This window comes from Muscardinus avellanarius, assembly GCF_963383645.1.
Source record: "Muscardinus avellanarius genome assembly, chromosome: 19".
Classification (NCBI taxonomy): domain Eukaryota; kingdom Metazoa; phylum Chordata; class Mammalia; order Rodentia; family Gliridae; genus Muscardinus; species Muscardinus avellanarius.
In genome coordinates, this window is record NC_137805.1 from 13,879,909 (window position 1) to 13,895,158 (window position 15,250).

General features: G+C 47.1%; 1 protein-coding gene across 1 annotated transcript in view; it reads left to right on the top strand.

The window, feature by feature from the left end:
* Positions 1-10,417: 10,417 nt before the first annotated feature.
* The window catches only part of DNAAF9 (dynein axonemal assembly factor 9), a gene marked incomplete at both ends in the record, with an annotated part of 124,811 nt that continues 119,978 nt past the window's right edge, over positions 10,418-15,250 (top strand). Inside the window, one exon of the mRNA XM_080716014.1 lies at positions 10,418-10,500. Coding sequence (XP_080572140.1) covers positions 10,418-10,500 — 83 coding nt within the window. The remainder of the gene's footprint in view (positions 10,501-15,250) is intronic.

Here is a 15,250-nt window from a genome sequence, read left to right on the forward strand (position 1 = left end):
GAACCAAGGGGCATTCTACCTTCGAGCTACAGCCCCTACTTTTTCTTTTTTTTTTTTTTTTTTTTTTGGTGGTACTGGGGTTCCTGGAAGCCCTTCTACCTCCGGGCTACACTCCCAGACCTATTTTATATTTTTGAAACAGGGTCTCTTACGCCAGCGTGGCTGGCTTCGAACCTGCGCGATCCTCCTGTCTCCGCCTCCCAAGCGCGAGGATTACAAGCGTGCGCCACCACGCCCGGCTACAGCCCCTACTTTTGTACTCTTTATTTTTGAAACAGGGTCTCACTGAGTTGCAAAAGGCCTCACTAAGTAGCTGAGGCTGTTCACTGTCTGAGAACCATGATCCTTCTGTTTCAGCCTTCCGAATGCTGGGATTACAAGTGTGCACCTCCTCGCCCAGCTGGCTAAAATATTTTTTAATAAGATTTTGGGGAGAAGAAACACATTTGCACTGGCTTTACAGTGGCTGTAGATAAGCAGGGCAGGGCACTGCAAAGTGGGCAAAGTCTTGGGATAGGAGGTTGGTCTACAAAGAGAATGAGGGCTGGTTGGTTCCAGAGCAAAATGTCATGTGGCCTTCATGGGTAATCTCAGCATACAGGAAAATAATGTGGAGCTTTTTTTTTTTTTTTTTTTGTTAATTTAACTTGAAGTTTTCTCTTGTCTCTTCTCTCCCTCTGTCCATTCTCTGGTCTGGAACTTAGTTTCGGACCACCCAACATTCTTTTTTTTTTTTTTTTTTGGTACTGGGGATGGAACCCAGAGGCTTTCTACCTCCGGGCTAAACTCCCAGACCTTTTTTATATTTTATTTGGAAACAGGTCTCACTAAGCCTCACTAAGTAACTGAGGCTGGCTTCGAACCCATGCGATCCTCCTGTCTCAGCCTCCCAAACACAGGGATTACAAGCGTGCACCACCATGCCTGGCACAACATTCTTTCTGTACCCAAGCCTGGCATCTTTACTCATGGGTTTGAGGTCTGCTGCAGCTCTTCTGACTTTACCTGGGCCCCTGGGCTCATCTCCAGGACTTGGCTGGGATTCAAGACTGCTCCACGTGTCCCCTAGTTCTGGGAGCAGCAGCTGCTGTGACGTGCTCTTCTCCCGAGAGAGGACAGGATTGTGAGGGTCGAGGCCGACCACACAGACACACGTGAGGCCTCGGCTCACCTCATAGCCACTAGCATGCCATGGACCAAACTAAGTTTCATAGCCAAGTTCAAGGTCAATCGGGTTAGGAATAAATAATGTATATTAAGGAAAGAGTAAAGAATGGAGAAGGGTAATCTAATCTATTGTAGAAACTAGCAATACCTAAAAAGACAACTAGGTTATTATATTAGACTACCGTTACTGGACAGGAAGAAAAAAAATGTTTCCTGTTACCTATTAGACAAGGACTTGCCTTGGGTCAAGTCCTCTAGAAGCAGAGCCTTAGATGGGGATATTTGAGGACAGAATTTCCTGTGTGTGTGCTCTCAGGAAGAACGTGCCAGGAAGTAAGATAAGGATAGAAAAAGGGATGGAAAAGGAGCAGGAATGCATTTATCTAAGGGAGGGATGGAGCGTGACCTCACCTGGAATCAGGTCTGATCCCATAGGAGCCTGGAGCGAGAACCATACCACAGAGCCGAGTCTTAAAGCAAGAGAATGGAGCTCATTGACCTTTATGTCAGTAAGTCACGTGCTATCTCCCTGTCCCTAGAGTGTCACAGGCCAAGTACAATTCTTTGCGTAAAGGGAAAGATATGATCTGAGATAGAGCAAAACACAACAGCCAGGGGCTGGGTACACCACCCGGTTACAGGGATCTTTATTGGTGACCAACAGCATCCGATACATGGCTTACGAAAACAGACCAAAAGAAAGTCATTGGGTTTTCTTTACATACCCACAGCAAGTGGATATGTAAATTATTTTCTAACAGTTATTCTATTATTTATTTATTTATTTATTTATTTATTTATTTATTTATTTGCAGTACTAGGGATTGAACCCAGGGTCAAATTCTACCTCCGAGCTACACTCCCAGTCCTAATTTTTATTCTTTATTTTGAAACAGGGTTTTGCTGATTGCAAAGGGCTTAAGTAGCCGAGGCTGTCCATGAACCCAGATCCTCCTGACCAGCCTCCCAAATGCTGGGATTACAAGCGTGCGCCACCATGCCAGGCTACTCTCTCCTTTTATCAAAAAGAAAAACAAGATAATTTAGCTGTCCAGAATAAAATTGCATTTCTCAAGCTCCCTCCTAACTAGGCATAGCTATACATAATTAGGTTCTGTAAGCCAGACCAAGTTAGACAAATTATATGGAAACTTCCAGGAATCTTGCTTTAAAAGACAGCTGGAAACTTGCCTAGCATACAGAAGGTCTTGGGTTCAATTTCCTGTACTGCAAAAAGAAAAAGAAAGATTTAAAAAATCGTAATCCTAGCCAGATGTGGTGGTGAATTCTTATAACCCCAGTACTTGGGAGGCTGAGACAAGAGGATCCTGGTTCACGGCCAGCCTCAGTTACTTATAGAGATCCCCCACAACTTAGTGAGACCCCGTTTTAAAATAAAGAATAAAAAATAGGGCAGGGGGTGTAGCTTGGAGGTCTAATGCCTCTGTGTTCCATCTCCAGACCCCCCCCCACACACACATATCAGACTGGGAATGTAGCTCGGAAGTAAAATGCCCCTGGGTTCCATCCCCAGTACTTTAAAAAAAAATAGGGCTGGGGTGTGGCTCAGAGATAGAATGCCCTTGGTGCAAGCTCCAGTAGCACACACACAAAACAAAATAAACAGAAACAAAATGCTGCACCCTAATTCCTGTGTCTCCTAAGCTAATTTCTTTTTTAATGTTTGTTTATTTATTTATTTAATTTTCAGAACTGGGGATGGAACTCAGGGGCATTATACCTCCGAGGTATACCCTCAGCCCTATTTTTTTTTATTCTTTACTTTGAAACAGGTCGCAGAAGACCTCACTAAGTAGCTGAGGCCAGCTGTGAACCTGTAATCCTCCAATCTCAGTCTCCAAAGTACTAGGATTACAAGTGTGTGTCACCATGCCCGGCCCCTAAGCTAATTTCTTTTGGCTCTTAGAGACCAGAGGCTATGTAGGCTGTGCATCCAGAGCTGAAACCTTCTTGCACTAGGCCAAACTCATAGCAATATCTTTTATTTTAAAAATTTTTTTTACTTCTTTTCTTGTAGTGTCAGGGATTGAATCCACGGCATTCCACAACCCCTAGCCCTATTTTTTTTTCAGTACTAGGGATGGAACCCAGGGACATTCTACCTTTGAGTGACACCCCCGCCCTATTTTTTATTCTTTTATTTTGGAACAGGGTCTCACTGAGTTGCAAAGGGCCTTACTAAGTAGCTGAGGATGGCAGTTTCTGTCTCAGTTATACTTCCATAAAAAGATTAAAAAGATCCCTGTAGCTGGGCGTGGTGGCACAAGCTTGTAATCCCCGCGCTTGGGAGGCGGAGACAGGAGGATCGCGCAGGTTCGAAGCCAGCCGTGCAGGTTCGAAGCCAGCCACACTGGCTTAAGAGACCTTGTTTCCAAATAAAAATGTAAAAATAGGTCTGGGAATGTAGCCCAGAAGTAGAAGGGCTTCCAGGAACTCCAATACCACCACCAAAAAAAAAAAAAAAAAAAAAATCCCTGTAATCCCAGTTCTTGGGGGACTGAGACAGGAGAATTATAGGTTCTAGAATAGCCTCAGCAAGTAGTGAGACTCTCATCAACTTAGTGATGAGAGTTCCAAAACAATAAAATAAAATGGGCAGGATGTAGCTCATAGGTTGAATGCCCCTGGGTTCAATCTCCAGTATCACAAATACAAAAAATTCTCATAAATAGATTACATGCAATATTTTACATTATCCAAAACAAAGGTCACCAGATTTAGCAGATGAGGACATAGTTGAACTTACATTATATCTAATTTCATAGGCATACGTACATTGATTTAAAAGAAAACTTAGAGGAGCGTACACTAAAACTACAATAAATTGTATTAGGTGTGGTGGCACACACTTGTGATTCTAGTACTTACGAGGCTGAGGCATCACAGGTTTGAGGCCAGCCTCGGCAGATTAGTGAGGTCCCTCAGCAATTTAGTGAGGCCCTGTTTCAAAATTAAAAAAAAAAAAATAGGGTTGGGGTTGTAGCTCAGAGATAGAATACCTCTGGGTTTAATCCCCAGTACCCTCTTCAAATTATAAATCCTAAATTATTTATGTTTCCTTGATTCTATTTTTCTGACCATGTCAGTTCACTATTCCTTGTAATTTTCTTATGAAACTCCTTGCAGATATACCTATGCCCATTTTAATTGTAACATAGCTTCAACACTGATCGCATCTAACTTAGTTCATTCTTTTGTTCATTGAACATGTGTTAGGTAGAAAACGTGCTCACCGTTAACATAAGCCAATACTGCACACGTCCTAGGATGAAGCCAACAACCCTGAGAATTGCTCTTCAATTAGGTTTGCTGAAGCAAATAGTTATCAAGGCCTGTCCCATTCTTTAGGAAAATGTTGAATCTCTTCATCAATAATCACTTTAAAAGCGGGAGAAGCTCAGTGCTTGTCTAGCATGTGTAAGGCCCTGGGTTTGATCTCCAGTATGGAAAAAACAAAAAAACAAAAAAAAAAAAGCTGTTCAAAATGCTGGGGGAAGTTCTCAGTGATAAACGATGAAGGGTGGCGAGCCCCCATAAGAGCCCTGGCTAGCAGCTCTCACTTGACTTCTAGGTCAAAACTGATTCCGTATTCCAAAGAGGGATTGAAAGTGAACCAATCAGGGCCCAGATCTAAAGTCCAATCAGGGTCCAGATCTAAGGACCAATCAGAGTCTCTTGTTAAGAACCAATCAGGGCCCAGATCTAAGGACCAATGAGAGGCGTTACCATGCTATATTAGCCAGGCTCTCAAACTGTGAGACGGCAGAGCTGCTGCTAAGAGGAGAGGGAGGGGAAGAGGGAGGGGGAGAGGGGCTGCTGCAAGGGGACCCTTAGAGACGCTGGAGCAGAAAAGTGGTGGCAGCTGTAGCGCCAGCAAAGCAGGGTAGCAGTAACAGCAATTTGATAGTACTTCCTCCACAGCAGCGTTGGCAGCCAAGGCCCAGTGGGCACAGAGACCTTTTTGAGACCTCCTTTCCTGTGCAGGAGCCCTTAACCTTTGTCTAACTCCTTCTAGTAAATCCTGCACCCTCATTTCTGTGTCTCCTAAGTTATTTTGGCGCTTAGAGAGGAGAGTGAAGGTAAGCTGTGGGTCCAGGGCTGAGATCTCACTCTGGTCCAGCCCATAGGGGTCCCTGTTTCACCAGGACATCTGTCTTGCACTCCCCCCACACACCCCCTCTGTGGGGCTGGAGATTGAAGCCAAGTGCTAAGCAGACACACTACTCCTGAGCTACATCCTTAGCCCCTGCCTGTTTCTGAAACCCCTCCCTCTACATGCTGAATCTGGAGGTTAAAGCCTTGAGTTCCACGGTTAAGGGGATCCCCATGCCAGTGCCAAGAAAGATACTAGTGCAAATGTCATTGTGCTCTGGCCCAGAGTTGGTAGGTAAAAGAAGGATATGGCTGGCCTACATCTGGTGACCACTCCATTTGTGTGCTTGCTTTGGGACTGAGTGCCCTGCAGAAAAGACAACTAGACAGAAGGCCAGAGCTGGGACAGGACGATCACATGTTGGAGGCCAATTTTAGTAACTTAGAGAGGCTCTGTCAGTGGAGAGTTTTTTTTTTTCTTTTTTTTTTTTTTCCCCAGGTACCGGAGATTGAACTCGGAGGCATTCTACCTCCAAGCTACATCCCCAGCCCTATTTTATTTTTATTTTGAAACAGAGTCTCACTACTTGCTGAGGCTGTCCTCTAACCTGCCATCCTCCCAAGTACTGGGATTACAAGTGTGCACCAACATGCCTGGCCTGAATCCAGGTTCATTCTGAGGTGGGATAGGAGAAATAAAAATAAATAATCCATGTGTGGAAGTGCACAATTGCAATCCTAGTATTTGGGAGGCCGAAACTGGTGGATTGCAGGTTCAAGGACAGCCTCAGCAAACTAGCAAGACCCTGCTTCAAAAAAAAATGAAGGGAGGAGCTGGGGATGGAGCTCGGATAGAATGCCCCTGAGTTCGATCCCTAGTACCTCCCCCCAAAACAAAGATAATAGGTAGCCAGTTGTGGTGGCACATTTCTGTAATCCCAGTACTTGGGAGGCTGAGACAGGGTGATCACAGGTGTCAGGACAGCCTCACCAATTTAGCGAGGCTCTCAGCAATCTAGTGAAATCCTGTTTCAAAATAAAATGTAAAATAGGGCTGGGGCATAGCTCAGAGGTAGAATGCCTCTGGGTTCCATCCCCCTAGTACTACAAGAAAAAAAAATAGAAGTTAAACAGGGAAGAAAAAGGAAGACTGTAGCTTTAAAACTAGAAACTCCATGATGGCCTCACCTACACCCTGAAGAGCTGTTTTCCTTCAGACCTAAATTCCTAAAAGGTCAAGTAAATATTAGAGCACTGTACATTCAGTTGATTGGTGCATATATTTTGTCTGCCTATAGAATGTATTTTAGACTGATAAGTCTAGGCCTAAATTCTTAAAAGGCCCAGTAAATCAAGGGAAGCAAATTCATTTCCCTATACACTCACCTTTTGCCCACTCCTCATGAAAGCCCCCTATAAAAGAAGAGCTGTGCACTCCCAAAGGGTGCCTCTCACTTGTGGGATGGCCCATGTTCTCTCCTGAAAGTGTTTCTTACTTTCCTAAATAAACCTCTGTCTAGCCAGAAATGGTGGTGGAAGCCTGTAATCCCATTGCTTGGGAAGCTGAGACAGGAGGATTGCAGGTTCAAGGACAGCCTCAGCAACTTAGTGAGACTCTCATTAAGCTAGTGAGACCTCATTTTAAATTAAAAATAAAATAGAGCTTAGAGGTAGAAGTGCCTTGGTTGAATAGTTCAATCCCCACTGTCACATAAATAAATAAATATTTTTTAAAAACCTGTCTAGGAGGATCGCACAGGTTCGAAGCCAGCCTCAGATACTTAGTGAGGCTCTTAGCAACTTAGTGAGACCCTGTATCTAAATAAAATATAAAATAGGTCTGAGAGTATAGCCCAGAGGTAGAAAGCCCCTGGGTTCCACCCCCAGTACCACAAAAAAAACAAAAAAAACACAAAACACCTGTCTATATCTCTGGCACCTGTGGAAATTCTTTTTTCTACTTCTAGGTATATACCCAAGAGAACTAAAAACATATCTATACAAAAACTTGTCCACAAATATTTGTTAGCTAAAAAGAGAAAGAAGTGGAAATAACACAAATATTAGCTTATGAATGAACAAGCAAGATGTGGTATATTCATGTAATGGAATATTATTAAAACATAAAAAGAAACAAAATTCTGATACATGCTACAAAACATGATGCTAACTAGAAATATGTCACAAAAGCCCACACAATAAATGGTTCTGATGTTATGGAATAAATAAAAATAGGGCTGGGGGTGTAGCTTGGAGCTAGAATACCCCTGGGTTCAATCACCAGTACCTTTAAGTATAAATATAAATATAAAATAGGGCTGGGGATATAGTTTGGAGATGGAATGAGCCTGGGTTCAATCCCTAGTGCCACACACACAAAAGGATTTCACTACTGATCTCACTAACATGTATGGGGAGGTAAAAAGGGGGAGGCGTAGGTGTTCAGAGGGATATACACCAGGTGAGGTGTGCATACATGTTGTATCATTTGAATTTTGCTGTGATGTATAATTACATCGGACAAATACAGGTATTTCTAAAAAGAGCAATACAGTTATTAACTTCCATCTCAAGAGAAACTGAAAATTTACTCTTTTCTGAAGTCTCATCTGGAAGGAACTTTGCTAAAAAAAATAGCCTTACTGGCAAGTGTGTGTGTGTGTGTGTGTGTGGTACTGGGGGTGAAACCCAGAGGCTTTCTACCTTTGGGCTATAGTTCCAGATCTTTTTTAAATATTTTGTTTGGAAACAGGGTCTCACTAAGTTGCCGAGAGCCTCACTAAGTAGCTGAGGCTGCCTTCGAACCTCTGTGATCCTCCTGTCTCAGCCTCCCAAGCATGGGGATTACAAGCGTGCGCCACCACGCCCGGCTCAGGAAGCATCTTTTTTTATTTTTTTATGGTATTGGGGTTCCTGGAAGCCCTTCTACCTCCGGGCTACACTCCCAGACCTAATGTTTGTGTGTGTGTGTGTGTGTGTGTGTGTGTGTGTGTGTGTGTAGTTTTTAATTTGGAAACAGGGTCTTTGCTGGCTTCGAACCTGTGAGATCCTCCTGTCTCCGCCTCCCAAGAGCAGGGATTACAAGCTTGTGCCACCATGCCCCATAGGAAGCATTTTTAACAGGAAACATATTGTATACAAAAAAGGGAAGCTGGGTTTGGTGGCACATGCCTGTAATCCAAGCTCTTGGGAGATCTCAGTTTACAGGCTTGAGGCCAGCCTCAGAAATTTAGTGAGAGAGACCTTGTTTCAAAATAAAAAATAAAATAGGGCCCTATTTCAAAATAAAAAAAATAGGACAAGGGGTGTAACTTGGAGGTCGAATGCCCCTGGGTTCCATCCCCAGGACTGCCAAAAAAAAAAAAAAAAATCGGCGTGGTGGTCGCACAGCTCTTTATTCATTTGATTGTGCTCAACAAAAATTGATAACAGCAACCACAGCAAGAATCAGAAAAGTTGTATTTGATAAATCTCATGGCTGTGTCGCTGCAGATGACACAAATCCAAACTCATACCTAACTAACTGGGAGTGAATCCTGAAAGAGTTGTGAATGTCAAGCTTGCAGGAGGAAACAAATTGAATTCAATATTTGACGCAAAACCAAAAAGCGAATTTCTCATCTCCTGGCAAAGCCAGAGCTGTACATAAGATTTGGGGAAGTGTATCTTTTAAGGACTGGTGGTCTTTCAAGAAGTTGAAGAGTTTAGCAATTGTAAGACCGAGCTGTGAGGATGGGCTCTCTTACAAAAGCCTGGTCACTGGTGTGAGGCAACTGCGATGGGCTACTGTTTAGAAATCCAGCTGTCAGTGATTGGCTGACTTTCAGAAGCATGGGACTGACATTGATTTACTTTCAGAAGCTGTTGATGGTCGCTGATTTCCAGACGCATAAACCCTTGGAGAGGCTGTCGCAGATTGGCTGATTTTAAGCATGTGGTGTGACATTATCTCGATAATGGTGGTTACTTGTTCACCACTGGGACTTGAGCCAAAAGACCTTTCCTTTCTTGACTATGAGAAACAAGTACTTTTAATTCCTACCCTCTTCTTTCGGGTTTCCCTCAGCTAAACCTGCAGGAGACACGACAGGTCTTTATGTGTGAAAGGAAGCTTTTTAGCCAGTGCTGTTAAGAGACTGAACTGCGAATTACTATGAAAAATATATCTAGCTAATTATTGTAGAGAGGTGAACATAGGGCATTTAAGACATTTTCACAAGGCCAATCCATGACGTAGGATGAAATCATTAAGTAGATCCTGAAAACAGAGGACGCCTGGCAATCCTATCCACGAAGTATGTTCTTTATTTTACAGAGGAAAGAACTGGAGCTTGGTGGGATTAACTTTCTGGTCCGTGGTCCCGCAGCCGGAAACGGGTCGAGCCAGGATTAGAAGAGCCAAGGAGTAGGGAGAGGCGGGGAGCACACCGCTAACCCGTGGCCCGCTAGAAATCGGGTGATGTCTGAGGGTGGATGTGCGATTGACGAGCAGCAGATGAGAAGACCGAGGCGTGGCACCTGCCGGGGACAGCCGGACGAAAGCCCGGCCGGGGGAAAGTGCCCCGGGCCCCGCGGCCATAGCGGAGAGCTTCATCTGAGCGCAGTGCGAGCCGGGCTGCAGCAGGCCCCGCCCCAGGTGCGTCCTTGTGCGTGGCTTGGGGGCGTCGCCCAGAGCCCCACTCGCGTTTGCGGAGCCTGCTTGGGGACGGGGCAGAGCGGCGTACCGAGAGCCCTCGCCTTGGGGACCCCCAAGATGCCGCCCCGCAGCCTAGCCGCTTAAGGAGGCGTGGCCCCGCCCCCGACGTCACCACACGCAGCGCCCCGCCCGGCCCGCGCGCCTTTCCCCGCCCAGGCGACACGCCCCTCGGCCCCTGACGTGCCCGCGCGCCTGGCCCCGCCCCGCCCACTCGGCTCGCCCTTCTCTCCCTGGCTTGTCCGCGAGCCTGGCCCCGCCCACTCGCCCCGCCCCCGCCCCGACGTGCCCGCGCCTCTCTTCGCCCCGCCCCCGGCGTGCCCGCGCGCCTGGCCCCGCCCACCCGGCCCGCCCCTCCGCCCCGCCCGGCGCCGCGGGCCTGCAGCCGCCGGCCGGCCTCCGCGACCCTCGCCGCGGCTCGGCTCTGCTCCGTCGCCCGCCGCCATGGACGCGTACCCCGCGCACCGGCTGGGGCTGCCCCGCGCGCGGCTCCCCGGCAGCTCCGGCCGCGGGTCGCCCTCCGTCAGGTACGCGGGGCCGAGGCCGGGCGGGCGGCCGGGCGGGGGACGCGGGCGTCGGGGTCCCGCGCCGCCTCCAGCGGCAGGGCGTGGCCCGACATGGCTTCCTAGGACGGCTCTGAAACGGCCCCCGGAGGGACGCTCGCCCGAGGGCGCTCGGCTGCGGCCGGCCGCGGCGGCTCCCCGCGAAGCCCCTGTTGTCCCCCCCGCAGGACGTCCCGCCGGGAGGGTCCCGCTCGGGAAGCCTCGGGAGACCCCCGCTCGCACACACAATAGCTCGCCGGGGAAGGAGCCGCAGCGTCCCCTGGAGCGCTCAGCTGGAGCCCCGCCCTCGGCAGCCCCCCGCCCTCGACAGCCCCCCGCCTCGACAGCCCCCCGCCCTCGACAGCCCCCCGCCTCGACAGCCCCCCGCCCTCGACAGCCCCCCGCCCTCGGCAGCCCCCCGCCTCGACAGCCCCCCGCCTCGACAGCCCCCCGCCCTCGGCAGCCCCCCGCCCAGGGCCCCGCCCCGCACGCGGACAGCGCCCCCCGCAGCGTCCCCACGCCCCGCTCGCCGCCGCGGGGAGCCAGGGGGGGCGCGAGGGTCCAGGGCGCCGCAGAGAAAGCCAACCGGACCGGGAAAAGGTCCAGAACCCGCCGAGGCGGCGGACCGGAGCCTGGGGAGCCGGGTGTCTGGGATGGGGCGGGGCGGCCCCCTCCCACTTCCCTCTTCCAGTGTCCGCTCCGTGTCTTTGGGGCTGACCTTGATCGTCTGGGCATTGTTCGTGGCCCTGCCGGTGTGGGGCGGCCCGCGAAGTGTGGAGGCTGGATTGATGGAGGGGTTGCCGCAGGGACCTTTGAGAGGAAGCGCGAGCCGGACAGCTAGCCAGGCAGTGAGTCATTAACTAACTGGTACCGCTAAGCTGTCATGAAACCCGAAGAGGGCTTGGGGTTTCGGGGGTTATGGGCTTTGGGGGGGCATTTCCTTAATTCTAGCCACTTAGCAAAGCAAATATGCCTTTGTTCCTTATTGACTTACATGTCAGATTGGCTTTTCCTGTATTCTTGTTACGGTATGTGAGGCACTGGATTTTTTGCTTGCCAATCTGTTTTTGGAGGTTGTCTGTTCATTTTAACAAGCCCACCAAATTCATGAAGAACGAGAACTAATTCTTAGAATTTTGTCATAGAATTTTGCTTCCCCAAATTCCTTGCCACAACCCAGCACCTACTACCTGTTTTTGTTTGTTTGTTTGAGTGAGTGAATAAAGAATGGAAGAAGTGGAGCTAGATAGTAATGAAACCATGCACTTAGGAGTCTCAGTTTGCCTCTGATGGGGCATGTGGATTCCTGTACCCTTCCCTGGAACTGCTTCTGGGTTTCACTGTTTCCAATGTAGCTGCTTAGGGTTACCATTTACAGTTTATCCCAGCGTTTCTGCCAATTTCACTATTTAAAAGTACTTGGATTTTGTGTAGAAATTAAACAGTATACTTTACTTTTTGTAGTACTGGGAATGGAACCCAGGGACTTTCTACCTCCAGGCTACACCCCTAGACATATTTTTATATTTTATTTGGAAACAGGGTCTCTCTAAGTTGCTGAGAGCCTCACTAAGTAGCTGAGGCTGGCTTCGAACCTGCGCGATCCTCCTGTCTCAGCCTCCCAAGTACTGGGATTACAAGTGTGCGCCACCACGCCTGGCTGTACAGTATACTTTAAAAATTGGAAGCCGAGCCAGGTGGCGCACGCTTGTAATCCCTGCGCTTGGGAGGCTGAAACAGGAGGATCACACAGGTTCGAAGCCAACCTCAGCTACTTAGTGAGGCTCTCAGCAACTTAGTGAGACCCTGTTTCCAAATAAAATATAAAATTGTTCTGGGAGTATAGCCCAGAGGTAGAAAGCCTCTGGGTTTCACCCCCAGTGCCACCAAAAATAAAAAATAAAATAAAAAATGAACTGAATTTTGCTGGGCGTGGTTGCACACGCTTGTAATCTCCGCTCTTGGGAGGTGGAGACAGGAGGATCGCGCAGGTTCAAAGCCACCCTCATTGGCTTAAGAGACCCTGTTTCCAAATAAAAATATAAAATAGGTCTGGGGAGTGTAGCCCGGTGGGAATGTAGCTCAGAGGTAAAAGGATTCCATCCCCAGTACCACCAAAAAAAAAAAAAAAAAAAAACTTGGAGCAGCCATGCATTAAATCCAGGCTGTTTGTAGATTTGTGATTTATTATCCCAGATCATCTTAAATTCAAGAATCCTAACTTCTCTTTCTCTTTCTTTTCTTTCTTTCTTTCTTTCTTTCTTTCTTTCTTTCTTTCTTTCTTTCTTTTTTTCTGTGGTACTGGGATAGAACCTAGGGACATTGTACCTCTGAGCTATATCTCCACCTTATTTTTTATTATTTATTTATTTATTTATTTATTTATTTATTTATTTATTTATGCAGTACTAGGCATGGAACCCAGGGGCATTGCATCTCCAAGCTGTACCCCAAATCCCATTTTTAGTCTTTTTTTATATTTTTAAACAGGATCTCACTGAATTTCAAAGGACTTCACTAAGTAGCTGAGGCTGGCTGTGACCCACACTCCTCCCATCTCAGCCTCCCGAATGCTGGGATTACAAGTGTGCACCATCACACCAGGCTCTTTTTGAGACTTCTAGAGGGGGAAAAAAAATCAGCTTTATGGTAAAACGTATCTCTAAAGTAACAGCTACATCTTTGTTTCTAAATAGCATGTTAGTGTGCTTTTTATTTGTTTTTAAGGTAGGTCCTCTGACTTTATCAGTTATACCCAAACTCTTAAGTCTTAGTCAAGTGCTCTGACTGAAATTTGTTAGACTTCAGATGAGGGATAGTGAAAGGAACACTGAGGCCCGGCTGTTGTGTACCGTTGGTAGGAGAAATTTGGTGAAGGTTTCTCTTCTTTCTCGATCTCTATGCAGTTGAACATGCTTTTCTTACGTATTTAAACTTTTACTTTTTATTTATGGTACATTCTACTTCCGAGTTACTTATTTTCATTACTGAGGGTTGAACCCAGGGGCATTCTACCTCTGAGCTACACCCCCAGCCCTATTTTTTATTCTTTATATTGTATGCTTTATTTTTTATATTGTACGCTTATAGTCCCAGCATTTGGGAGGCTGAGACAGTTCAGGGACACCTACTACTTAGTGAGCCCTTTGCAACTCAGTGAGACCATGTTTCAAAATTATAAAAAAAAAAATAGGGCTTGGGGGTATAGCTCAGAGTTAGAATGCCCTTGGGTTTCATCCTTAGTACCAAAAAAAAAAAAAAAAAAAGCCGGGTGTGGTGGCGCACGCTTGTAATCCCAGCATTCGGGAGGCTGAGACTGGAGGATTACAGTTCACCCACAGCCTCAGCTACTTAGTGAGGTCCTCTGCAACTTAGTGAGACCCTGTTTCAAAATAAAGAATTAAAAAAAAAATAGGGCAGGGGTGTAGCTCGGAGGTCAAATAAAAAAGAGGGTCTCATTAAGTTGCAGAGGGCCTCACTAAGTAGCTGAGGCTGGCCATGAACCTGCGATCCTCCTGTCTCAGCCTTCCAAGTACTGGGATTACAAACATGCCCACCACGCCTGCCGCCAAGCCTGGCTTATTATTTTTATTTTGAAACAGTGTCTCTCTAGGTTGATGAGAATCTTGCTGTTTGCTGACTATCCTTGAACCTGTGATACTCCTGCCTCACCCTCCTAAGAACCGGGATCACAGGCTTGCAATCGCACCCAGCTAAAATTTTTTATTTGAAACAGTATTACTAAATGGCCGAGGTTTTGAGGTTCTCAGTCACTTGCTCAGGCCAGTCTCAAATCTGCAGTCCTTCTGTCTCAGCCTCCCAATTATCGGGATTATAGGCAAGCTACACCCCCTTCCAGCTCCCCCCCCCTTTTTTTTTCTTTTTTTTTTTGCAGTACTGCGGATGGAACCCAGGGGCATTGTACCTCCAAGCTACTCTTTCAGCCCTATTTTTTATTTTTTGAAACAGGGTCTCACTGAGTTGCGAAGGACCTCACTAAGTAGCTGAGGCTGTCTGCGAACCGTGATCCTCCTTTCTCAGCCTCCCAGATGCTGGGATTTAAAGCGTGTGCCTTTCCCCCTCTTTTTCAGCATTGAACATTCCTAGCAGATTTGGGCTAAGCACCCTCCTATCACCCTTACTTGGCTTCTCTGCAGTTTTCTGATTCCTGAGTGATGAAAGAGTCAGGCCTAACTGGTGAAGTCACATTCCTAAAGACCCATAGATAGTACTTTACAAGTGCACGGTTCTCTTCTAGCAACAGTGTTTATTTTCGCAGACTGAGAGTGGAGATCAGGAGTTAAATATTGTTGCTCAGAATTAGAGGCTTCTTCTTTTTAAGGGCATCGCAGACACCAGTGCTATCTATTAGATCTTGGTGTCCGTCTCCAGAGCATCCTGTAGAATGTACTTTCCCACCCTTTGAAGTTGTTACCTTGTGAGTTGCCTGAGGTCAGTGAAATGTGGAGGGATAATGCAGAATCCTTCGCGGTAGAGCTTCTGGTGTGTAATTGGTCACTGTCATTCTGCCACGCTGGCTGCTGCTGCTGCAGATGGCGGCTGCTTCGTCAGTCTGGGACCCAGAGTGAGAGAGTGAGCACAGCGTGAAATGCTGTGGGATTTTGGTTATTACCAAAGTCTAATCTAGCCTGTCTGGACCACACTTAAGGAACCAGTGGGAATCCGGCTGAAATATGCTTTCTTACTTCAAAATCTTGTTCTGTAGAAGATCGCT